Below are 24565 nucleotides of genomic sequence, written 5' to 3'. Positions count from 1 at the left end.
GGGCCGAGGCAGCCAGGGCTGCGAAGGCCTATTCTTGCACAAATGCATGAATTTTGTGCAATGGGCCTCTAGTTTCTTAATAATAAGCCATCCTATTAACATGAACCAAACAATCTAAATCAATTAGGTATTAGGTAGTGCGGTTTGAGAGGGATGTCTGATTTAACAAAATATGATTGTTAATGAAACACTGAGAAATATCAAATCTAAACGTTTATAATGAGTAGTCCTGAATCCAGCCCTAAGTACACTGCACTTCATTAGACTGTAATTTTTAAAAGATTAAATTAAAAGAAACAAAAAACTGCCAAACTCAGAAAAAAGCTTTTTTAAAAAATTTATTTTTAAAATAAATTTGGGTGCAAGTTATAGACACTAACTCTAGCCAGCAAAGAGAACAGAGGAACAATATTTTGTTGCATACGATTGGTTTATTTAATTAATTTAAAACATTTTCTTGATTCTGTTACATATAAAATTATATAAAGAGAAAAATGTGAAGAGCAGTGCTAGGATAATAATATGAAGGTTTATAGGAAAAGCTAATATTTTATGTAATTTCTGAGACCACTTTCTTTTACATTAAACCCTATTGAAGTGTTGCATTTCCCCAAATGGTTCTAAATTTCATAAAGAATAACAATTTTTCTATGCCAACTATATTTAAGTTGTATGCATTGCATTTCTCTTTATTTTTTAATTATAGAGGTAATACATGGTGATTGTTAAAAAAGCCTTCAATTTGTAAGCAAAACACCCAGGTATAATCTTTCACCCCCGCTCCCCAATCATGCTCTCCTTTCCAAAGGTAGCTACTTTAACATTTTAGTATGTGATTGTTGTTGTTATTGTTTTTTCTAAAATGTTACACACATTACTGTGATGTAATTTGTGAACAATTTTTTCAAAGGTCATCCATTGTATTTTCATGCCTTAGCATAATTTTCAATTGCTCTAAAACTTGATGTTACTTGCGTTTATTTATGTCTCATTTACTTTTCTGTAAATAGATATAACTTTTCAACAAGGTAATCAATTCCCCAACTTTTATGTCGTTCTTCAAATGCATCTACTTTCTCAAGACACTGACAAGTGCACACTGAACCTGAAACAAGAAGAAAGGGTAACAAATTAAATCTTTATGAAGAATGCAATCAGGGATTCTTCTGAAAACACATCAAATGATTTTAAAAACTGTGTACTGAAGATTTTTCTCTTTTTTTCTAATGAAAATGGGGAATTACTAAGGCAAATTCTGAACTCTAAATTGTTATCACTTATAACTCCTAAGAGCCAAACTAAACATACCATCTCTCTGGAAGAATTCAAACGTCTACAACATAAGCATACCACTTAACTAAAAAGGCATATTACAAAAAAAAAAAAAAAAAAAGCATATTACAGAGATTTCTCCTTTTCTAGGACAAAATAGTCTTCAATAAAATGGTTTCTGACCTTTAAATTTTGTACTTCTAGGTAATAATAGTTTGATAATAGCTCAGAACAGCTAACTGTTGACTTTATTTAAAAAGTTACAGCATACATTCATAACTTACCAAATAGTCTTTTAATTTCATCATCTGATACATAAAATGGTGGTCCTAGGTAAAAGAAAAACATGGTTAGATCTCATTCTAAAGAGAAATAAATTCTCAGGATCCACTTCTCAGCTTATTTCCAACGACCTAGGTACACGTATTCTGCATATAACTTCATTAGCCAAATAGGTGAGCGTGTGACAGGTTCTGCTGCTTTTTTTCTACCATCTCATACCAAAGCCTGGCTTACTGAGGTGGGTCCCATCTCCAGCAGAGATGAGGTGGCTGAGCCAGTCATGGGACTTGGGAACACTGAAATCATACCAAAGTTCATTAACAAATTCCCTAGGGTTTCCTTCATCGTCTTGGGATACTGATTTTCTACTGCTCCTGCACTCCCCTATATTCTATACAGCCTCCCACTTTGCTGAGGGCCATTAACTTTAAAGGAAACTTAGCTTCTGCCCCTCTCTAGAGCTCTCTCTTCTGAGCTCAACCATCAGGCATTGCTTGCTGTGTTTTCTTCCCATAGGCCACTCCCTAAGCCTGCTGTTCAGGAATGAAATTGAAATCAGATTAGCAGAGCTGATATCTGTCTCCATTAATTTCTATTTCCATCGAATTGTCCCAGATTTCATTAAGAACAACAGGTTTCATCTTTTAATGAGTTTTTAGGATGATTCAAAGAAAAAAACACACTAACGTATGTAAATGTTTCTAAAACAGAGTACTTTTTAAAAAGCACAATTAAACATCAAAAAGGGAATTTTTAGAAATGAAAAATCTACATAGCTGGTTTTCAAATCTTCCTGAAGACAAAGTTCAGCGATGACAAAAGTTAAGCTTCAATGTTCAAATGCATCAAAATGGGTCCAGAAAAAAAACACAGCACTTTTACAAATTCAAAACAAAGATAGTTATAAAAAAAAATGCAATCAATAAATTGTAAAATTTCATAAATTAAAAAACAGCAATAGTTTAGAGCTTTTCTCGCACACCTCCTACCTCAACATGTCCACTTTTGACACTGCCCTCCTATGAGGGTGTTTGTGTGTGTGAAGCCATAGGCTTCTGCCCAGATCATCCCCATCACCACGGATGACATAGATATGCTCTATCTATAGCAAAGCAAACAAATCTCTCTTCCTCCTAATCATGAGATTTCTCTTTTACATTAGGGCCATCCATTTCTCCCTCTCTTTCATAGTTTGAGCTGTGAATGAACAAAATGGGAATGGAATATGAGAAAAATATGTACCCAGTGGGAAGATAGAAAAAGTTTATAGTTTCCATTCGCCAAAACTAGACTTATCTTCATGTATGTGTATAAACACTATACTTCCTATGGGATAAATTAGGAGAAAATTAATGCTATTCATGTCATAGAATTAAATCAGGAAATGAGGCAATTAGGAAAACAAAAAGACTTTACCTGCATATTTAGTTGGATCATAAGAAAAAACACTCAAGAGGTACTGGAACCCTTTTCTCATTAGGGACAGCATTATATCTGCATAGCTAAAACAAACAAACAAAAGCACACAAAAAAGTACGTGTTAGAATTCTCTACAAAGGCAAAGCCTGGCAGGGAGGGAAGGCAGCCTTTACTTTCATCTACATCACTGAGCTTATTTCTTCTAACAACCCTGTGAAGCCGATTCTCATTCTAAAAGTCAGAAATTGGTTCCACAAATTATGTCATCAGCCTAAACTGGGAAATAATAAAGATGGGAGTGAAAATGAGGCTGCTTCCGGAGCTGCTCAGACCAGAAGACTTCACAACGAGACGAGCAGAGACCACTTCCACCGCGATGTACCCAGAGGTCTGGCCACTTTGAACACAGTCTTCTCAAAGGGCCACCGTGTGCTCTGGGGCAGTGACACCTCTTCCCAGGCGGGTCCCAAAATCACCTGGGCGCTTGCTCAAAAAAAAAAAAAAAAAAAAAAAAAAAAGACGCTTGAGCTCCATCCCCACAGACTGATTCTGTAGGTTTACTGTGGGACATGGTATGCTGTAGGGCTGTGGTTCTCAGCCTTGGCTGCACATTAGAATCACCTGGAAATCTTTTTAAAATCCTGATTTCTGGGCCTCATCCTCCGGAAATTCTGTTTCTTTGTTATGGGGTGGGGCCACAACATTAGTAACAAAGAAACATCTTCTTGAGTCACCGGCACTTGAATAAACCACTTACCTCTCACCAGCACCTACCTCACAAGTTTGGCTTTTGTAGTGGCAGGCGGCTGAACTTGGGTTCAGTTTCAGGAATAATGAGAGCATATACCTCACAGGGTTGTTTTGTGGGTGAAATGTGTTGATGCACATAAAGTATTTAAAACAATGTCTGGCACATGGCAAATGTATGACAAGTGTCACCTGGTATGTTAGCGGATATGGTGATGGTGGTACTAGTAGAAATATTACAATTTTGCAGAGGAGTAAACTGAGACTTAGAGAAGGTGGATACTTTGATCAAGGCAACACAGCTTGAAAATGACAGTCACAAGCCTTGTACCCAGGTCCCTATGGCCAAATCCTATACTTTTTAGACAAAAATGGTGTTGGATTTAGGTCTTCTAATTTCAAATACAAAATGCTACTTTAAACCAGTAAAATCCTAGCTAATTGTCTAGAATCCAGAAAAAGCACAGCATACTAAATTAAGAAGGCAAGAAATAAAAAAGTAAAGAAAGGAAGAAAGAAGAAGAAAGAAATGAAAAGCCAACATAATTAAAGGAACCAAATTACTAACCGTTTACGATCACCTGGGTTAATAGCAACAAATGCTCCTCTATCCCAAATCCTGTCAAATTTGCCAATATCTGCTCTATCAGAAAAAAAGAAAAACATTTACAACATTTTATATAAGGAACATCAAATCTTTAACACATCGAACAGTGATTCCCATGGTGCATGCTGGTACTTCAGCAGGTGTTACAGACCTAGGTGTGAAGGTGACACCTGTCTTGCTTTCCCTTCCTTTTACTTACTTGTCTAGGGTCATGACAATGTTTTCCATAGTTTGGAAGCTATCCAAGGACAAAAATATTGGGGAGGTAGGACGTGTTCAATGACTGCTGGCCTCACTGATTTTTTGTCAGTGGAGCCTATGATAAAAATAACTGCAGAACAGACTCAAACCAATGCTTTGTGAGTGCTACTACAAGTGGATGGGGAGAGGAAAGACTTGCCCCCACCCCAGCACGGCCAGCAAGTACTGAGGTTTCTAAAAGTGCAGAGATAGTATTCAGTCCTACCTGGGAAGGTCAAAAAGGTTGCAACAGTACAATGAGATGTTCCCCGAAGAACTCTGTAATGAAAAAGTCAAGGAAAAAAAGTCTACTTATTAGGAGATAACTGAGTAGTAAAGGAAAGAAAAGAGGGGAAAAACAAAGGTGGTGGAGAGAGAATGCATAATTAAATATAAAGGATATAATTTTACTGCAGATAATGTTTTTACTGAAAATAAAATTTTACTGAAAAACATTTTTTAATGGCGTATTTTTTAAAAAAAAAAACTGTTCTTTTAGATCAACTCAAGGAGAAAATAAAGAGAGATTAACCTCATTAACTTGTCAAAATTTAGCAATATTTATTTCATCAGAGTCCAGTTCAATCAATACTAGGCAAGCTGATAGAGAAAGGTAAAATATATGAATAGTTATTCATGAAAAGTGCAGTTGGGGTGATGTCCCCTTTGCTCTTTCATTCATTCATCTAATGAGCATTATTTTCTGAGTGCTTTGTGGATAGGACTACCCTGGTTCTAGATAGTGGATGTGAATTTGACACCGTCTCTGACCACAATGGGGACAACCTGGTGCAGCAGAGAGGCGTGGGTACAGAGAAGCTTTACACTGCAGAACGGCCTGTACTGTTCTGGTTGTGTGCCTGAGAACTGTGAGAACAGAGGACAGAACAGGGAACTGACTGGGGAACGGCTGAACAAGAGGCGGCTTTGAAAGGGTGTTGGTGCATCTGCTAACATTACAGGGGTTGGGCTGGGGGTGCAGTCCAGGGGGAGTATCATGACATGGATTCCATCATGTCCAGAGGATGGAAGTCTAGGAGGTGGGGTGCGGGCAGGGGTGAAGGGCAAGTTAGCAAAGGTGCATCAGGATGTGAAACTCTTGGATTATATTCTGAAATGAGGTGCCAACAGAGGTTTATAAATACAGGAGGGAGGGTCTTTGAAGACCAGTTCAGAAGTACTCTGGGGGCAGCCCAGAGAGGCCTGGGCCTGGAGGCAGGGAGAACCACCAGTTCTTTTCTTCCTTTTTTTTTTTGTTAATCCTCACCTGAGAATATTTTCCCATTGATTTTTCAGAAGAGTAAAAAAGAGAGGGAAAGATAGAGCTGGGAGGAGCCTGCAACTAACACATGTGCCCTTGACCAGAATCGAACCCGGGATCCTTTGGTCCGCAGGCTGACGCTCTATCCACTGAGCCAAACCGGCTAAGGCTAGCCAGTGCATCTTAACTGTGGATGCAGACTGGAATCACTGGGGAGCTTTCAATAGTACTGATGCCAGCCCCACCCCAGAGGTTCTGACGTATTTGGCCTGAGGTGAGTCCTCAGACTATGGAACTTTAAAAGATCCACAGGTGACTTCAAATGTGAGGGCTGAGAGCCATTGCTCCAAAAGGCATGTGGGAGCAGGACTCACCTCTTTGGACTGAGTAATCTCCTGAGATTCTTAGATGATTGTGAATGGGATGGGAGGAAGCTGTAAAATAAAGTACTAGCAAGCCTCCTAATGTCCTGAGCAATTAATTTCAGCATTTAAAATGAGAGTACTTTGTGAGAGACTGAATGTACCAACAATGGCCAGACCACGTAAGACAAGAGAACTTGGACCCATAAGCTCCCAGCAACCAGCCTGGGAAGCCAAACCACAGCTTATGTGGTCAATGACTGCCAGCCTCCTTACTTTTTACCCTCCCCACTCAGGACCAACCAGAGAAAGTCAAATATATAACCTAAACCCATCACAGAGTATGGCCCCTTCTAGCTGGCCCCACTTTGGCTTCCCCAGCCCAACAGCCTCCAATCAGGGCACGCCTGAAGCCTTTGCATTTTTCACTATTAAGCTTTCCCACTTTCCTGCCTGTCTTTTGAGGCTCTTCCAAATGCAAGTGGCTCACCCCCTCTGCTTGTCCACATTAGGGCCTTTATTATCCCCACACTGTGACCCCAAGCTGGTGAAGCAGTGCCACTGGATCATTCTGGCCTCAGGATGACAACTTCCAAATCTATTCTTTCCAACCTAAGGGCTGCCCTGCATTTCAGAGACCTAAAACCATTTGCCAGCTACACCTTTGCCATTCTACAGGTCTCTTAAACTCAGCATCTCCAAAACAAAACCCATTTTCTCTTTATTCCCTGCCATTCAACCTGTCATCTATTCTGGAAATAGGAACTCATCATCCTCTTGATCTCTCAGTTAATCACTAAATACCCCCCGTTTGGCATCCTCAGCATTGCTTTACCCTACCCGTGTTCCTCTGAGCACCCCTGTCACTCTCCTAGCTCAGGTTTCCAAGATCTCTTTCCCAGACCACCGCTCACAGCCTCCCATCTGCTCTGTCAGGAGGCTCCTTCCCTTCAAATGTACTGCCCTTGAGGCCACAAGGGTCTGTTGACTCAAAGGAAAATCTGGCCTTGTCACCTTCCCACTTAAACCTTGCTGCACATGTCGCTCCGGTGTGGCTCAGTGGTTGACCATCGACCCATGCACCAAGAGGTCACTGGTTTGATTCCTGGTCAGGGTACGTGCCTGAGTTGTGGGCTTAATCCCCAGTGTGGGGGTGTGCAAAAGGCAGCCAATCAATGGTGATCTTCTCTCATCAATCTTTCTTTCTATCTCTCTATCCCTCTCCCTTCCCCTCTCTCTAAAAAAAAACAAAAACAAAAACAAAATAACTTGGGGGCGAGGGGACCCTGAAAGTCCTAAACCTGATATTTTTAAAAAAATAATAATAAAATAAAACCTTGCTGCACAGCCTGAAGGTACCAGCTTCATAGGGCATCTGAGACCATGCATGTGACGCCCTGCCTGTCCCAGCCCTGTCAGTCACCATGCTTCATTCAGGAAGCTCCCCCAGGCTGGGTTAGGTAATTTTCCTCTCTGTTCCCTTAATACCCGTGCCATTACACATAACTCCACTTATGACAGCTTTCTCTGCGTTTCTCTTTTCTCTTCTAAGCTAAAGGATTCTTTAGGGCAGGGACTGTATTATCTTCTCAATGTCTCAGGCAGGGTGTGGCACAAAACAGGTTTCAGAAATGACAATTTGTAAATTTAAAAAATCATATAGGCCCTGGCCGGTGTGGCTCAATTGGTTGAGCATCATCCTGTGCACCGAAAGGTCACCAGTTTGATTCGAGGTCAGGGCACATACCCAGTTTTGTGGGTTTGATCCCCAGTTGGGGTGCACACTGGAGGCAACGAATTGATGTTTCTCTCTCTCTCTCCCTTTCCCTTACTCTGTCTTTAAAAATAAATAAAATCAATAATCAGAGAGAATCATTGATTGGCTGCCTCCTGCATGCCCCACACTTGGGATCGAGCCTGTAACCCAGGCATGTGCCCTCACCAGGAATCAAACCATGACCTCCTGGTTATTAGGTTGATGCTCAACTCCTAAACCATGCTGGCTGGGTTATCCATCAATCTTTTTAAGCCCTAGCTCCTTAATTTATAAGTGAATCTTATGTACACTTGCATAGTATCCTCATTCATATTGAAAAAACATTTTTGTGGGGGTATAGACATAATTATTTATGAAAAAACAAAACAAACCTTGAATACTTTGGCTCCAGGAATTTCCTTGATTGGTTCTTCTGAGTAAGAAAGATTCTGCTCCGTAAAAAATTCCCGTATCCCAAGTTCACTGATTTCCACACCGACTACACTGTGTCCCCGATCTGCAAACCTGCATAAAACCATACATTTACACTTAAGTTTTTATTTTAAATATAGTACTAAATAAAAGGATATGCCCAATAAGCATATATTTGCCTTAACTTTAAGGGATTTACATGAATTCAGGTTCATAGGGTTTCATAGAACATATAGATCCACAGAAAGTGAATCTATATATTTTCAAACCATATGTTATATGGAATTCTGAAAAATTCATTTATATGACTTTAGGAAAATAATTTTTAATTTTGGAAAATTATTCCTGAAAGTGTTGATTTACTACAACTGAACTTTATTGGAAGAGTTCCTGATTTAAAAGCATCCTATGGATTAAAAATACTTTTCAATTTCTCTAAATTGGTTCTGTCCATTACAACCTTCAGTGATGATGGACGTGTCTATACCTACGCTGTCCAGGCCAGCAGCCACTAACCACACTGGCTGTCGAACACCTGGGACCTGGCCAGTGTGATTTAGTTTACATTTAAATAGCCATATGCGGCCAGTAGCTATGGTACTGGAGCCTATGGCTCTAGAACACTAGCATCCATTTCTATAAAAAATCTTATAATTTTCATTTACAATACATTCTACCCAGAAATTTATTTAATTATCATATGCAAATAACTAGTATTTTCCTGGTAAGCTTTATAATTACAGAACTCACAGATTTGGAATTCTGCACTCCAGAGAAAACATGACTAGTTGCACAAAATACCTAGGCAAAGTATTGACTTTATGCCAAATTAAATTAAACACACACACAGTCAGTTCTGCGATAATGCAACATATGCCTACCTAAAAATCACCGCGCTACGCAAAATCATGCAATAAAAACCACAAGGCTCATGGAGAAGATAAGGGTTGGGGTGCAACATTAAAAACTTTGTCATAATGTAATATTATTCAGCTATAAAAAAAGAACAAAGCGTTGCCATTTGTGACAATCTGGGCGAACCTTGAGGGCGTTATGCTAATTGAAATAAGTCAGAAGAGAAAAACAAATACCATATGATTTCATTTATATGTGATATCTAAAAATAAAATAAAATAACAAACAAATTAATTAATAGATAAAGAGAGCAGATTGATGGTTGCCAGAGGCTGGGGTTGGGGGTTGGGCAACATGGGTGAAGGGGGTCAAAAAGTACAAACTTCCAGTTATAAAAGAAATAAGTCATGGGGATGTAATGTACAGCACGAGGATATAGATACTAATACTGTATTGCATACAGGGTGGGGCCAAAATAGGTTTTCAGTTGTTCCTATGGAAAATAATACAATAATTAATAATAATTCAAGAATAAACTGCACACTCACAGCTTAAACCCACTTTTGCCCCACCCTGTATTTGAAAGTTGCTAAGAGTAGATCTTAAAAGTTCTTGTCAGGAGAAAAAAAATTATAACTTATGTATTGTGACGGATGTTAACAAGACTTATTGTGGTGATCCTTGTGCAGTACCTACAAATATCAAATCATTGTGCTGTACACCTGAAACTAACATAATGTATGTCAATTATACATTTATGCATTTATGTATGTATGTATGTAGGTATGTATGTATTTGTTTATTGGAGTTCCAGTGTGTTTTCACTGAGATAAATTTTAAAAAATCAACATTTTATCAACCATCTTTTCTGAACTTTATAAACTCAGCAGAGACACTAGTCCACATGTGCACACACAACATGATACCTGCTGACCAAAACAAAGCCCCATTGGAACACTTGCCAATTGTAACAGAAAGCCAATTTTCCCTTTCCGCCAATTTTTTCAAAATTTTGAGTCCCCACTGTTCACTTCTCAGTGGAAATGGTCCCGTATGGCTAGGGAACAATAAAATTCTACCCCATTTTTACTGAACAAAAAAATATTTTCAGGTTTTAGTTTTGTTTCAAAAAAGGGAACAGTGACTTTGTTTTCTCCAGGCACTCTCCCCCAGAACCATTGGTTAAAATACAGTATTCCACTGTCTTACTAACCCAACGCTACCCTCTCCCCTGCTCAGTACTGTCAATTGGAGAATTTAAATACACTTTCTGTTGGAATCTGTCAGCTATGGTCCAGGTGCCAGGCTGGCTCCCTCTGACCTCATGAACTGTTACAATCTCTGGACCCTTAACTCTTTACCCTAAAGATGAGTTTTTACATCTGGAGAGTGGATTTTTCTCTGGGAGTTTAAAAACTATCTTTAAGGAAATATAGAACTTCAAGCTCACCAAAGTCCACTTAAATTCACCAAAAAGGTGACTGACTTCAGCTCCCACAAGGCCAATAATTTTGTTTGACAAAGATATTCTGCCAGAAAATGATTCCCCAGTAACAGTTTTTAAGATGCACAGAATGCTGAAAAAAGTAGCAAATTAAAGTAACATGGCTTAATTCCCAAGAATCTATTTCATTTTTTTTCTTACTCATCTATAACGGTCAGGAGTGTGGCTTAAGGCAGTTTTTGATGAGGTTACAAACTTTCAAAGTGTTTCTAAATCCTCATTGCAGACTCCCTTTCTTTTGGGGCATAGTCACCTCCCTCCCACCCCTACTTAAAAAAATTAAACTAAGTAAGATGTTTTGATACCAACAATTTACACTCAAGGCTTTGTGCTGAGTTGTCTGGTTCTAACCCAAGCATGATGATATCAAACACAAAGCACATGGCAAAGGAAAGATGCTCCCATCTCATTCTGAAAACAAGCATTAATAACCAGTTGCCTCCCCTCTCCCCCCAGGATTATTCCTTAACTTAAAAATAATGTTTAAAAAAGTTGTTACATATTTGCTATAACTTATCTCTGTGAACCAATATTTAGAAATAAACTGGGTAAACATTACATAAGAAGAAAAAACCTTTGTCAGTAGAAAAAGACAGAAAACTAGTAGAAATTTGGCAGTTTACACATGTTAAATGGTTATATAATATACAAATACTACAACATGGCACTTTACACCTTGAGAAAGACCAGACGTTTACTTGCAGAACTGGGCGTTGGAAGGGCTACAGCTTTTGAGTTATTGTGAAGTGACGGACAGAGGATTATTGGGAATCGAGTTTAAAGCCCTAACTCTAGCTGTGGATGGGACTGACTCACAGCACACAGGATGAGCTGAGGCCTCTGGGAGAGGTTTGAGGTGTGTGCCTGTGTTTGTTTTATCTATTCATACACAGCTTAGTTCCATTGGGCAGAGTTATCTGCTTTCACCTCATGTTTCTTGCAGACTAAACAAATGTAAAATTCATGTCATGCTCAAATTATTCCCTAATATACCAATGGAGTTGAACAAAATTCACATTTTTTAAATACAAGGTAGAGCAGAAGTCACTGTACCTATTACCCACAAAGACTACACACTTTCTATGTGGTCAGAGCATGAACTGTTTATAGTTCTAAAATAAACATCTTAATAACATGTCTTTCATATTTCCTAGGAAGTTTGTAAGTTAACATTTAGGGATTATTTCTTTTATATATTTCATGCATTTTTTGAAGTTATATAAACAAAAGAGTCTAAACCAGCTGCATGATTTTTATTTCCATTCAACATATGGAAAAATGAAATACTGCTTACTATAGACTGGTATAGGCTGGATAACATTGGAATACTAGAGGCCCGGTGCACACAATTCATGTCCGGGGATGGGGGGGTCTCTTAGCCCAGCCTGTACCCTCTCCCTATCCAGAACTCCTCAGGTAGGCTCCCTAGGCCTGGCTGGTGATCAGGACCTATCGGGGCTTTCCTTCCCCTGGCTGCCAGCAGCTGGCCCTGCCTCCCCCGCTGCCACTGCTTCCCATGTGTGCGGTGCTGTCCTCCCTTCCCCACCACTGGTCCCAATCCCTTGGCTGGCCTGGGCCTCCCTCTGTGGGGTAATTGCTGGCTGGCTGCCCACACCTGCCACAGCGTCGCTGGCTGGTGGCCTGGGCCTCCCTCTGTGGGGCAATTGATTGCAGGCCAAATGGGCAGGGCTCTGTGATCAATTGCCAAGCAGAGGGTGGCCTGGGCCTCCCACTTTGGGTAGATTGATCGCGGAGCCACCCCATCAATCGCCCCACAGAGGGGTGGCTTGGGCCTCCCTCTGCGGGACGATCGTGGGGTGATGGTGGGGCCCCTCAACCAATTGCATCACACCCACGTTGGCTGGCCTAGCGCCAGAGCCTGTCATAGCATGGTCGTCTGGAAGGTTGTCTGGAAGGTCATTTTGCTGTTCGGTTGATTTGCATATTACACTTTTATTATTATAGACATTGCCCTTAAAAAAAACACACCTAAGCCCAGCGGGTGTGGCTCAGTGGTTGAGCATCCACCTATGAGCCAGGAGAAGGTCATGGTTCAATTCCTGGTCAGGGCACATGCCTGCATTGTGGCCTCAGTCCCCAGTGTGGGACATGTAGGAGGCAGCCAGTCAATGATTCTCTCATCATTGATGTTTCTCTCTCTCTCTTCCTCTCTGAAATCAATAAAAATATATTTTAAAAAAACCCTAAGAAAATGTCTTAAACATTTTTTTTTAATGCCTTTTGGGCCTCAGTTCATAGTTTATTCAAATCTGGCATCTGCCAAAACCGGTTTGGCTCAGTGGATAGAGCGTCGGCCTGCGGACTGAAGGGTCCCAGGTTCGATTCCGGTCAAAGGCATGTACCTGGGTTGCGGGCACATCCCCAGTGGGAGATGTGCAGGAGGCAGCTGATCGATGTTTCTCTCTCATCGATGTTTCTAACTCTCTATCTCTCTCCCTTCCTCTCTGTAAAAAATCAATAAAATATATTAAAAAAAAAAATCTGGCATCTGTATAGACTTCAATCTACAAATTAGTAAGATAAATGGAAAACCTCTAGTATAATAATTTCTATGCAATTATATACAATTTAGTTCTGGTATTATCATAAGTGATTTTAAACCTAACATATTTAACAATCACATCTAATTGTCTGTTTCATCATACCAATCTTGTCTCTGCTTGTTAGATTTTTTTTTTTGCCAGGAAATATCTTCTTGACAACCAGGGCAGGGACACAGCCATAAGAGAGGGGAGTACACAGGACTGCAAACTAAAACCCAATAGCCATTTGGGACAGGAACATGCATCCTGGGGTCCTCAAGGTCTCCTACCCATAGACACACAAGACTGGGCATCCAGGAGAGGGGGCAGTGACTCTGGAGCCCCAGGGAATGGCAGGATATATGATGCCTCATTACGAGAGACAGGGCAAGCAGGTAAAATGGAGAGAGGGTCCATCACTGCCTAAAGCCACCTCCTCCCCTTAGAGCCCAACACCAGGTGGAGGACTGAACCACCTAGGAGTTTACAATCAGCTACTGATTATAAAATCCCATGAGGGTAGCCTTCTCATCACTCATCTGTTTACCACTGTAGATGAGCTGCTGCTGCTGTGTGTGTGGGGGGGGGGGGGGGGCGGGGGGGGGCGTGGGGGGGTTCCCTCTTTCACACATTCCTTGATTCATTCCACCGTATCTGTGGGTTCAATGTCAACCTCAATCTCCTTTCTGGTGAGCGTCTTCACTTTAATTAGCATCTTCTTCTAATATTGGGTCTGCACACAGATAAATTGCTGCTTCTACTGCTGTGGTGGCTGCTGCCACTCCCCAGCACTCTGTCGGTGGGCGTCACTCTAGATCAGTGATGGCGAACCTATGACACCTCTGACACGCGACCTCATTTTTTTGGTTGATTTTTCTTTGTTAAATGGCATTTAAATATATAAAATAAAATATCAAAAATATAAGTCTTTGTTTTACTATGGTTGCAAATATCAAAAAATTTCTATATGTGACACGGTACCAGAGTTAATTTAGGGTTTTTCAAAATGCTGACACGCCGAGCTCAAAAGGTTCACTATCACTGCTCTAGATTGTTCTTATCACTTATGACTGGGCAATAAGACAATCTATTTATAGAGTTAATAATTTTCAGGCAGGTAGTTTCCAAAGTAATTCTTTTTTCTGGTTCAGTCATCTGAACCGACTTGGTTAGGATCAAGTCTAATAATATAGTTTAAATGTCGTCAATTTCATGGCCACAGTTAAGCTATAGCAGGCATTTCACAAATGCTCTAGCTACAAGTACTTTTCACCAAGATAAGAAAGTGTGTTAATGCATATCTGCTCTTACCATTTCATCTCAACTGCTTTCCCACAAAGAGGGAAAAATACCCTCAGTCCACTCTCGCCTTTAAGGAAAGCATCCAAATGCTTCTTTAATAGCCTGGGGAGAAAAACAAAGTTTTAAAAATTAGCCAATGCAGAGGAAAGGACTACAACTGTATGACGCTAAGTACTTTTCATGTATTACCTCACTATTCCCAACTTTACAAAGTAGATAACATTAATTATTATAATCTCCAGTTGACATAAAAAGAAATAGGAAGGTGAAGTAGCTTGCTCCGTAACATATGAGTGGTTAATCTGACTTAAATATGTGGCTGTCTTGATTAGTAATCTATAATAATAAAAGTGTAATATGCTAACTAGACCGGAGGTCCTTCCGGGAGACCTTCCAGACAAAGCTGGGGCTGTGAGGGAAGCCCAGGTCCCGGGTGCCAGAGAGAAGCTGGTGCCAGCAGCAGGGGGAAGGCAGGCCTACTCTTGCACGAATTTCATGCATCGGGCCTCTAGTTAAAAATAAAATACAAATTTCTTTGGTTGATGTTTTGAAATTTCTTTATTACTCTCTCAAAGGTATCTGTGTATGTGTTTACATGTGTGTGTGAGATGTGGGGGAGCCTCTGGGTACACTGAGCTTTTCAAGCTCTCTAAAGGTGTGCTCAGGTCTCAGAAGGAGCTCTGAAGAGTTATAGTTATTCTTGTAGTTAATTCCTCTGTAGAGATGTGGCTCTTCTAAGGCCATCCACATGACAGAGATAACCCATACAATGATTCTGGGATGTTGCCCCAACTACTCTCGGTGTGCAAATGCAATCCTATATAATAAAAGGGTAATATGCAAATTGATCCTAACAGCAGAGCGACGGGGAATGACTGGTCACTATGACACACACTGACCACCAGGGGGCAGACACTCAATGCAGGAGCTGCCCCCTGGTGGTCAGTGCGCTCCCACAGGGGGAGCTCTGCTTAGCCACAAGCCAGGTTGATGGCTGCCAGCACAGTGGTGGTGGCAGGAGCCTCTCCCGCCTCCTCAGCAGCGCTAAGGATGTGTGACTGCAGCTTAGGCCTGCTCCCCGTGGCAAGTGAACATCCCTGAGGGCTCCCAGGCTGCCAGAGGGATGTCTGACTGCCAGCTTAGGCCCGATCCCCCGGGGAGCAGGCCTAAGTCAGCAGGTGGACATCCCCCAAGGGTTCCAGACTGCGAGAGGGCACAGGTCGGGCTGAGGGACGCCCCCGAGTGCACAAGTTTTTGTGCACCGGGCCTCTAGTTAATACTAATAAAAATGTCCCCTGGGAGGGCAGATGACTGCCTGGAACAAGGAATGTCTGACATGACCACTTGACTCAGCACTGGCCTAAGATTTATTGTCCCTGCTTTGAAGCCCACTACTGCTACTAACACGTGGCTCAACATCCTGGCTCACTTGCTAATTTCTTTCAACTTTTCTTCCCCTATATAGATAATACTTTAACATTTGAACACATGTTATTGGAAAGCAAAGTAAGAACACCATCACTTCTCAGTATAAAGAGATATAGGCATTAATGTCACTTGAGCATCTGCTGTATGTATAAGCACACATGTCCAACATATAGATGCTACAAGGGCTTAAAAAAGAAAACCATATTTCATAAACCTAAGATGCCTTCAATTGTAAGTCACTCCATTATTTATACTCTGGGGGAAGAGAAAACATTGCCAATCACCTATGACATGACATAGATTGGTTCTGTTTTCAGAGATGCTAAAATGTGCATCTTAAAATCAGTCAAATAATGTGTGCCTATGTTATTATTTCTATTGCCAAAGTCAGTTTCTGATAGAGCATTTCTTGGTTATATACCAAACATTTCTTACTGGTGTCCTTGTTCTTGATGAAATGTAATTTTGCGCTCCACCCACTTTTCTTGCCAGTCTTCCAGAGTTAGTATTCGGTTTTTCTGTACCTCAGTATCGGGGTACTCTTTAACATCAAGTGAAGTTCTTGTATCATCCATAGTTTCGTGGGTACCTTTGCTTTACAAGCAGATGTCTCCAACGCCTAAGTGGGAAATATTTGCAATGTTGACATTTAAGGGCACTGCAATTCTCTTGAAGAATGAAATAAAAACTATTCTCCTCAGAAGTATGGTTCTTAAAAAATATTTCAACATCACAAGAAAATCCATACAAAAATTGAATTACATCTTAACATTAGAGTAAAAGGTTTTAAGTTAAGAAAAGGAGAGGAGAAAAAAACAAACAGGCATTTCATACTTTATAACTTTTATAAACTTAAGATAATTTTTTCTAGCATCTCAGTTACTCTTTAATTTAAAATTTGTAAAAAATTTATCTTTGTTGTTGAAAGTATTACAGATGTCCCCCTTCCCCCCCTCATTGACCCCCTCCACCCAGCCCAGAAACCTCTAGGCTTTTACCACACTATAGTCTATGTCCATGGGTTATGCATATATGAATATAAGTTCTTTAATTAATCTCCCCCACCTCCCTCTGAGATTTATCAGTCTGTTTCATGCTTCTATGTATCTGGATCTATTTTGTTCACCAGTTTATTCTGTTCATTAGATTCTATATATGAGTCAGATCATGTGGTACTTGTCTTTCTCTGACTGGCTTATTTCCCTTAGCACAATACTCTCCAGGTCCCTCCAAACGGTAAGAGATCCTTCTTTATAAGAGCTGCATAGTATTCCATGGTGTAAATATACCACATATTTTTAAATGCTTACTTCTTTTTTTTAATCAATGTTACAATGCATACAATTTAAAGATTCAACAGTTATGAAAATAATAGCTCCCATTCCCAACCATCTTTAACTTTTATAGCTAAGTCTTGAAATTTAACTCTATATCTCAAAATAACAAGTTTATTTTGTATCTTCTTGATTTTTCATTTCTAGGTAGCTTCTAGAGAAGATAAGCAGTTAGCCCTCTTTCAACTTCCCAACACACACACACACACACACACACCCTTCTCATTTTCCCTATCCTTTCAGTAGCAGATTTTTGATTAAATATTCGGAGTACACATTGTTCTTACTCATTAATTGCTTCCCACAGCTTAGCATTCTGTAATTACTTTTACTTTGCTGTGTAACTTTTTTATTCTGTAGTTAATAACTATCTTGCTTTTTTATTTATAAAATTTCTATACAGTAGTTTGAATTATATTAGTATGCTATTATTGGTGGTTCTAACTTAATGATTTATTCTTGAGAATAGCAAACAAAGCATAAAAGCATAAAAAGGAAAAGTTCATTTTAATGCATATTTTGGCTTTGATGTGCTTAGAATTTAAGAAGGCACATCCCTTGTACTTGGGAATATAAATTCACTTCTCAGCGAATATTTGTTAACAAATGACTTTTGCAAGGCTCTCAGAGTTTTTTGAGAGGTTAGTGTGAAGTATCTGATATTGGGTACAGAAAAGCAATGAATTGGTTTTTTATCTCCATGTCTAGTTGAAATTTTGGGCTTGAGATGTCACTAAGCAGTTTTCTACTTAAAACAAAAGGAAAGCATAATTTTATCCCAGAGGCAGGGCAACCTGGATTGTACAACTCTATCCCTCTCACACAACCTTGAAATGTAACTGAACACCAGGAATATAACTTAATCACCTCGGAAAACATTAACAGCTTCTTAACTTGTCCCTGTCCTTTTCTGGAGAAATAAAAAGTTTCGTTCTAAAATCAGATAAAACCGCAAATTATAAAAATCAGGAAAGGCAAGTTTCACTAGTATTTTCCCCCATACATGGAAATAGATGTGCTAGTTTGGTCGCTAATTTCTCTGTGGGTGGGCCCCCACCTTTAAACAAAAACATGTTACTGCTTTTTAAAAAATTTTGCTAAAGTTAAGAATGACTTCCCTAAAGTGCACAAAGTTTAAGAGTACGGCTCAGTGAATGTTTACATAGAAGTTTTACACCTGTGTTAACACCATGGAGCAAGACAATATTTAAAGCACTCCAGTCCCCCCCCCCCTCCCCCCGCTACACACACCACCCCCAGTGCATCACTCACTATTCTGACAAGTACTTCTCTTACCAATCACTGACACACAAGAATCTTTTGGTTTAACTTTAAATAATGGACTCACAGCAAAGTCATTTACTTCCCGGCCTCTATTCTCAGATTTCACTCTGCTCCCTGCATCCCATTCCGGGACGCGGATGGCTGGGCTGTCCTTCCTTTTGAGGCTGCCGGTTCCCGAACCCCATCCCAGGCTCGCACCCAGCGGATCATTCCATCTCTCACCCGCGCTTTCGCTGGACCGCAGGGGACCTACCTCGCCAGTCGCCCGCTGCCTCACGGTCTAGCTCCGAACCGCCACGGGCGGGCAAGTAAAGGCCTGGGCGCCCCGCCTCCCCCGCGCCCCGCCTTAGTCTCCGCCCCCTGGCCCACCCCTCACCGGCGTCCAGCCCGCGCGCCCGCCCAGGTGCCCCGCCTCGGCCCCCGCCCCGGACCCGCCCCCTCCCTGGACGTCCCGCCTCCGCTCCCGTCCCCGGCCCCATCCCCTCCCGGCGTCCAGGCCCCGCCCCTGCCCTCCCCAGCGCTCCGACTGGCGCAGTGGCGGAAATGGGCAAGGAGGGGCGAACCTCACCGCGAAGGCGAAGGCGGGGCCCCGACTCCTCCCTGCTCCCGCCGGCTCCTCCCACTCCGGGTCACGCCGTCACAGGGGCGGAAGCGGCGGCGGCGGCGGCGGCGGCGGCGACGGCCGAGCGGGGGCTGCGGCTCGCGGCGCGGATCGTGCAGCCCCGTGCGCGCGGCGCGCGGCTCGGGAGGGGCGCGCGCGGCCCGGGGCGGAGCGCTCCGTCTCTCACGCTCACGGAGGTGAGGCGCACGCGGCTTCGGATGACCGGAGGGGCTACGGCGGATTTGGGGTGACAGCTCTGCACAAAGCAGCTCGGCTGGGGTGCAAACCCTCCTTCTCCCCATGCGCAGCGCTCCTCACCCAGGTGGGAGGTGGATGGATGCCCTAGGAGGCTGATACCTCCCTCTCCGGATTGGAAGCGGGGTGCGGGGTGGGGATCACTGCTCGAGGAAGAGAAATTCCCGGGCCGGGGTGTTGCGGCGACGGGGTTCCCTGATTCGTCGCGTTGAGGGTGTCTCCTAACCCCGTACACTATTTTCTTTCTCTCCAGCGCTGCCGTCTCCCCGCGACTGCCTGCACCTTTTCAGTGCTCAGGTGAGCCCGGAGGTTGTTGCTTCTCCGACTTCGGAGAACAGACCGAGAAAGCTTTTCGGAAAGCGAGGCGGCTGCTGCGGGCACAGGAGACGTTGGGGATCCCTCCGGGGGACTGTTCGAGCCCTGTCACCTGGGGAGTGTGTGCTGCGTTGGGGAAAACCCACAGCCCTGAGTAGGAACTCCCTTGCTTGTTCTCAGTCCGGAGTGGCGGTGAGGAGCCCGCACAGCCCTGCAGGTGTCCTGGTAATGCTCCAGAGCGGCCACCAGCGTGGAGGCTCGATGGGCATTGCCAGGTGCTGGGGTAACTCCCTCCGGGCTGGGAACCCGGAGCAGGCAGCCCGATGACGGTAGATGTTAGTCAACAACCTGGCAGCTGGCAAGTGAAACAGGAAGGAAGAGGAAGGCCCAGCTTTAGAAAGTTGGGGTTCAGTGATATGGAACCTAGCCAGATAGAGGCCCAGCCTTCTCTTTGGGAGCGCACAAAAGTCCATAGACCAGTCCATTTGGGGAGATCCATCACTCCACATTCACACACAACTCAAGACTTTTGTGTTTTGGTTAGCTGTTTTTTTTAAAAAAAAAAAATATATAATTATAATTATATATATATTATATATATATATAATGAAAGGTATTGGGAGGGAAGGTTTCTTAAGAAAGTACATGAGAAAGTGACCATCAATAATTAATAGTTTTTCAGGCAGGGAAAGTAATCAAAGCATTCAGGCCATTGAACTGGATCCATATTTTGGAAAATTTTATTAGTGTGGGTGCAGTGAGGTGCTCCTCCAGCTTTATTTTAAGTGGCCAAAAGGGAAATTCCTGTTTCTGTTGTCTGAAGATGTTTGTAGTAGTTTGTTTTATTTTTAGAAATGCTGATGCCCCTACAAATTTTTGTTCCAACATGGAGTCATTTTGATTCTTATTTTTATAAATAATGTGAGTTTTTTTTTTTTTAAAAAGTCTTTTTAAATAATGTACTTCAGAAAAAACCCACTTTTTTTCTTTTGTCACATTAAAGGAAAACCAAGGTTCTGAATTTAAAATTAGGGAGATAAATGCTTATAAAGTTATAGAACATGAAACATACTCATTAAATTTAAAATTAGGTGTTCTTATTAATTTGCAGAAGCAGGTGGAAAAGCACTTCCAGTATACTAATTTGTTTTAATGACACCTTTGGTCAGTATTTCTAGATTTTATTTACTTTTAAATCCTCATCCGAGGATATCTTTTTATTGATTTGAGAGTGAGAAAGAGAGAGAGAAATATCAATGTGAGAGAGAAACATCAATTAGTTGCCTCCTGCATTCGCCCAGACCTGGGATTGAACCCAAAACCTAGGTTTGTACCCTGACTGGGAATCAAATCCACAACCTTTGGCATATGGGATGATGCTCTAACCAACTGAACCACTTGGCAAGAGTTCTGAGATTATATTTAAAAGGACAAAAATTATAGTCCTTCCAACTTTACTTAAAATTTTTTCCTACATTTTAAGCCCCAAGAATCCAACAATAGTGAAAATACAGAAATTACAGCAAGTGTCAATAAAGGATGAGGGCACATAACTGTTAATCGTATAATTAAAGGTGAAAATGTACCACCCTAAAAATCTTCCATCGTATTTTCCCCACACAATACAGACTTAATAATGGCTTTTATAGCTAATGTATTCATTTCCTCTTAACCATTTCTTGATTTGCATCATTCTTTATTGAAATTAAATACATATTTTCCAGTATACAGTTGGACTTAAACATTTGTTGAAATTTCTATGCTTTTTTTTTAAAGAATGCTTGCTTTCCTAGGGTCAGATGTTGCATGAACCTAGGCTGATTATATTTATGTTCCTAAACCCCACATTAAACTCAAATATGTACTTATTTTTTAAATATATTTTTGTTGATTTCAGAGAGAGGAAGGGAGAGGGAAAGACAGACACAACAATGATGAGAGAGAATCTTTGATTTGCTGCTTCCTGTACACCCCCTACCAGGGATTGAGCCCCCAACCCAGGCATGTGCCCTGCCCAGGAATTGAACCGTGACCTCCTGGTTCATAGTTCAGTACCCAACCACAGCCACACTGGCCGGGCTAGACTCAAATATTTTTGTGGCAATACTTATGCATACTATACATTTACAAACACTGTATTTACACATGCCTTATTTGTAGTTCATTTTTTTAAAAAATATATTCCATTGATTTCTACAGAGAGGAAGGGAGAGGGATAGTTAGAAACATCGATGAGAGAGAAACATCGATCAGCCGCCTCCTGCACACTCCCCACTGGGGATGTGCCCGCAACTAAGGCACATGCCCCTGACCGGAATCGAACCCGGGACCCTTGAGTCCACAGGCCGACGCTCTATCCACTGAGCCAAACCGGTTAGGGCTGTAGTTCATTTTTAAAATAATGTGGGATATATGTTTTTTAAAGAGATTTGTTAGATTGGACAGCCTTTTGAAAATATAAATGTGGTCCAGAAAGCCTTCTTTGGGCTTAGGTAGGTAGTAGTATTTTTAACATTGTTAATGTTTTATCCATCTGTATCCAAAGTGCTGTAGAACTAAATGACAACTTATTTAATGCTCATTGAACTATAATGCATTTCAGAATATGTGTAGAGTTAATGTGTTCACAACTAACATGATGGGAGAGTGAAGAGTGAGTTAAAGGAAAATCGTAACATTGGTGTCAAGATTTCTCAAAGTCGATGTAGATAGAAAACTGAAAGTTTTCACACATGATGTTGATAATCTATTAAAAATACTCTTAAGAGTGTTAGCAGAACTCACAGGTAGGGAACAATAGGATTACAAGCCCCTCGAAGCTTTTCTTCAAGATTAAGATTATATACAAGCATACCTCGCTTTATTGCACTTCAATAGTGTTGCAATTTTTTGCCAATTGAAATCAAGACCTCCACCAGAAAAAGATTACCACTCATTTTATAGTGATACTCACTTCATTTTGGTGGTCTAGAACCAAACCCACAATATCTCCAAGATATGCCTGTATGTGGAATTTGTATCTAATGATAATACTTTTCCACTTTCAAATTTCTTATCTATGGGTGTGTTCGATTTATTTTGCATGAGTGTATATGTGTGTGTAGTAAATACAATGGATTGGAGAAGGAGATGTGTGATAATTGTAGAATTCACATATCATTGAGTATTTACTTCTGCTAAGCATTTTTCATTCCTTATCTAACTTAATTGAAAAAAAAATACTAATTTGATAACTCAATCTATCATGGTTACCATGCATTATTTTTCTTCTAGACTTTTGGTTCTCAATGTTTGCTTAGCCATGCTGTTGTTAGGCAAGTTCGAGAACTTAAAAAGTTTTCTAGTAGAAGATACAGTAACTGCCCTGGCTAGGTAGGTCAGTTGATTGGAACATAATCCTGATAGGCCAAGGTTGTGGGTTTGATCCCTGGTCAGGGCACATACAAGAGACAACCAATTAATGCATAAGTAAGTGGAAAAACAAATCCATCTTTCTCTCACCCTCCTTCTCTCTCTATTTAAATCAATCAATAAATTAAAAAAATTTTAAAAGATACAGTAACTAACCTAGATTCCTATATTTGGTAGCGACTAGATGGTGTGCCTGAGGTTTATTTGTTGGGTTTTATTGAGTAGGAATGAATGAGGGTTTTGTTTGTTTGTTTGTTTGTTTGTTTAAGTATAATAAGAGATCAAAATTCAGGAACTGCTAAGAAGACATAGTAAGATGGAGAGAAACAGGCAAAAACTAAGTGTTTTTAAACCTTGAATTTTACAAACAATGTGATTTGTCTGTTGGTCACTTGTGTGGTGTTTTTCTCAATTTTGTATTTTTAAATGTACATACCAATAGTGGATAACATTTATTTATACTTATATGCCAGTCCTGTTTAAGTAGCTCTCACTGATGCTATAATAGACTCTTGCCATGCCCATTTTATGTATGAGAACACTGAGGTCATAGAGATGTTAAGTAAGTTGAAAGCAATGGCTTCACATTCAGGCCGTGTAACTGCAGAGAATATATTATTACCTAATACTGCATAATAACTGTTCTAGAATGTTGGAGGTATTAGCAAATGTTAATGTTTAATGGTTTAAAATTTTTTTTTTTTGCAGATTATCTGATACAATGGCAACTGCACGGGGGAGAACAAAGAAAAAAGCATCTTTTGATCATTCTCCAGATAGCCTTCCTTTGAGGAGTTCCGGTAGGCAGGTATTACTCATTTGTTCATTCTGTGCACCTGTTTTGAGCACACAGAATTATTCTGATTGGCACTGAAGAATTATAAATGAAAAGATTATAAACTTGTAGTCTAGTTGAAAAATTCACCCTGATAGAGAGATAGAATGTAGAAAAAAAGCATACTGGCAGGGGGAACTGCAAAGATAGAGACGTAGGGTTTGAATCGCCATGGGGTGTTCAGAGAATTGCAGCTGTGTAGTTGCCTCCAGGATGTGAGCTGTGGTCAGGTCATGCTTGGTGGGAATTTGACATCAGCTTGTAACCGTTTGGGTGCTGTTGATGGTTTACTTACTGCCATCTTTTTTGTAGGGCTTTGTTTCCCCACTAAAGAAAAATCTTGAATGATGTAATTATTTTTCTATAATTTTCCTAGTTTTTTTTTAATATGCAATACTGAGAGGGTATAACTGTTCTAAGGGAAAAAAAAATCCCCATTTGAAAGTAGCTTTTATTTTGATTGATACAGCTTTTTCCCAAAAAAGGCTTGCATGCATTTTAGTTCTCTACTCAGACACCT

General features: G+C 40.9%; 2 protein-coding genes across 17 annotated transcripts in view; one reads left to right on the top strand and one right to left on the bottom strand.

Annotated features, from left to right (window-relative positions):
- Positions 1-411: 411 nt before the first annotated feature.
- TPMT (thiopurine S-methyltransferase) lies at positions 412-19748 on the bottom strand. Of its 6 annotated transcripts, none has more exons than XM_036347534.1 (9): positions 19548-19748; positions 16446-16629; positions 14592-14684; positions 8339-8471; positions 4794-4846; positions 4289-4363; positions 2971-3056; positions 1557-1601; positions 412-1105 (listed from the first exon to the last, which is right to left on the bottom strand). In XM_036347534.1, the coding sequence occupies exons 2-9, from the start codon at positions 16583-16585 to the stop codon at positions 993-995; spliced, it is 738 nt and encodes a 245-aa protein (XP_036203427.1). In that variant the 5' UTR covers positions 16586-16629; positions 19548-19748; the 3' UTR covers positions 412-992. The 6 variants fall into 6 exon arrangements, with proteins under 6 accessions (XP_036203427.1, XP_036203426.1, XP_036203423.1 ...); XM_036347533.1 differs by lacking the exon at positions 19548-19748 and adding an exon at positions 19197-19338; XM_036347530.1 differs by lacking the exon at positions 19548-19748 and adding an exon at positions 18882-18977.
- The window catches only part of KDM1B (lysine demethylase 1B), a 51877-nt gene continuing 46604 nt past the window's right edge, over positions 19293-24565 (top strand). For 9 of the 11 annotated variants that reach the window (XM_036347522.1, XM_036347526.1, XM_036347521.1 and 6 more), the window contains exons 1-3: positions 19293-19426; positions 19738-19781; positions 23919-24018. In XM_036347522.1, coding sequence (XP_036203415.1) covers positions 23932-24018 — 87 coding nt within the window. In that variant the 5' untranslated portion in view covers positions 19293-19426; positions 19738-19781; positions 23919-23931. Of the gene's footprint in view, positions 19427-19446; positions 19552-19737; positions 19782-19865; positions 19992-23918; positions 24019-24565 lie in introns of those variants that run through there. The other 2 variants (XM_036347519.1, XM_036347520.1) reach the window with 2 other exon arrangements.

This window comes from Myotis myotis, unplaced genomic scaffold, assembly GCF_014108235.1.
Source record: "Myotis myotis isolate mMyoMyo1 unplaced genomic scaffold, mMyoMyo1.p scaffold_m19_p_2, whole genome shotgun sequence".
Taxonomy (NCBI): Eukaryota; Metazoa; Chordata; class Mammalia; order Chiroptera; family Vespertilionidae; genus Myotis; species Myotis myotis.
The sequence above is the reverse complement of the archived record's forward strand: the minus strand, read 5'-3'. Positions and strand labels throughout refer to the sequence as shown.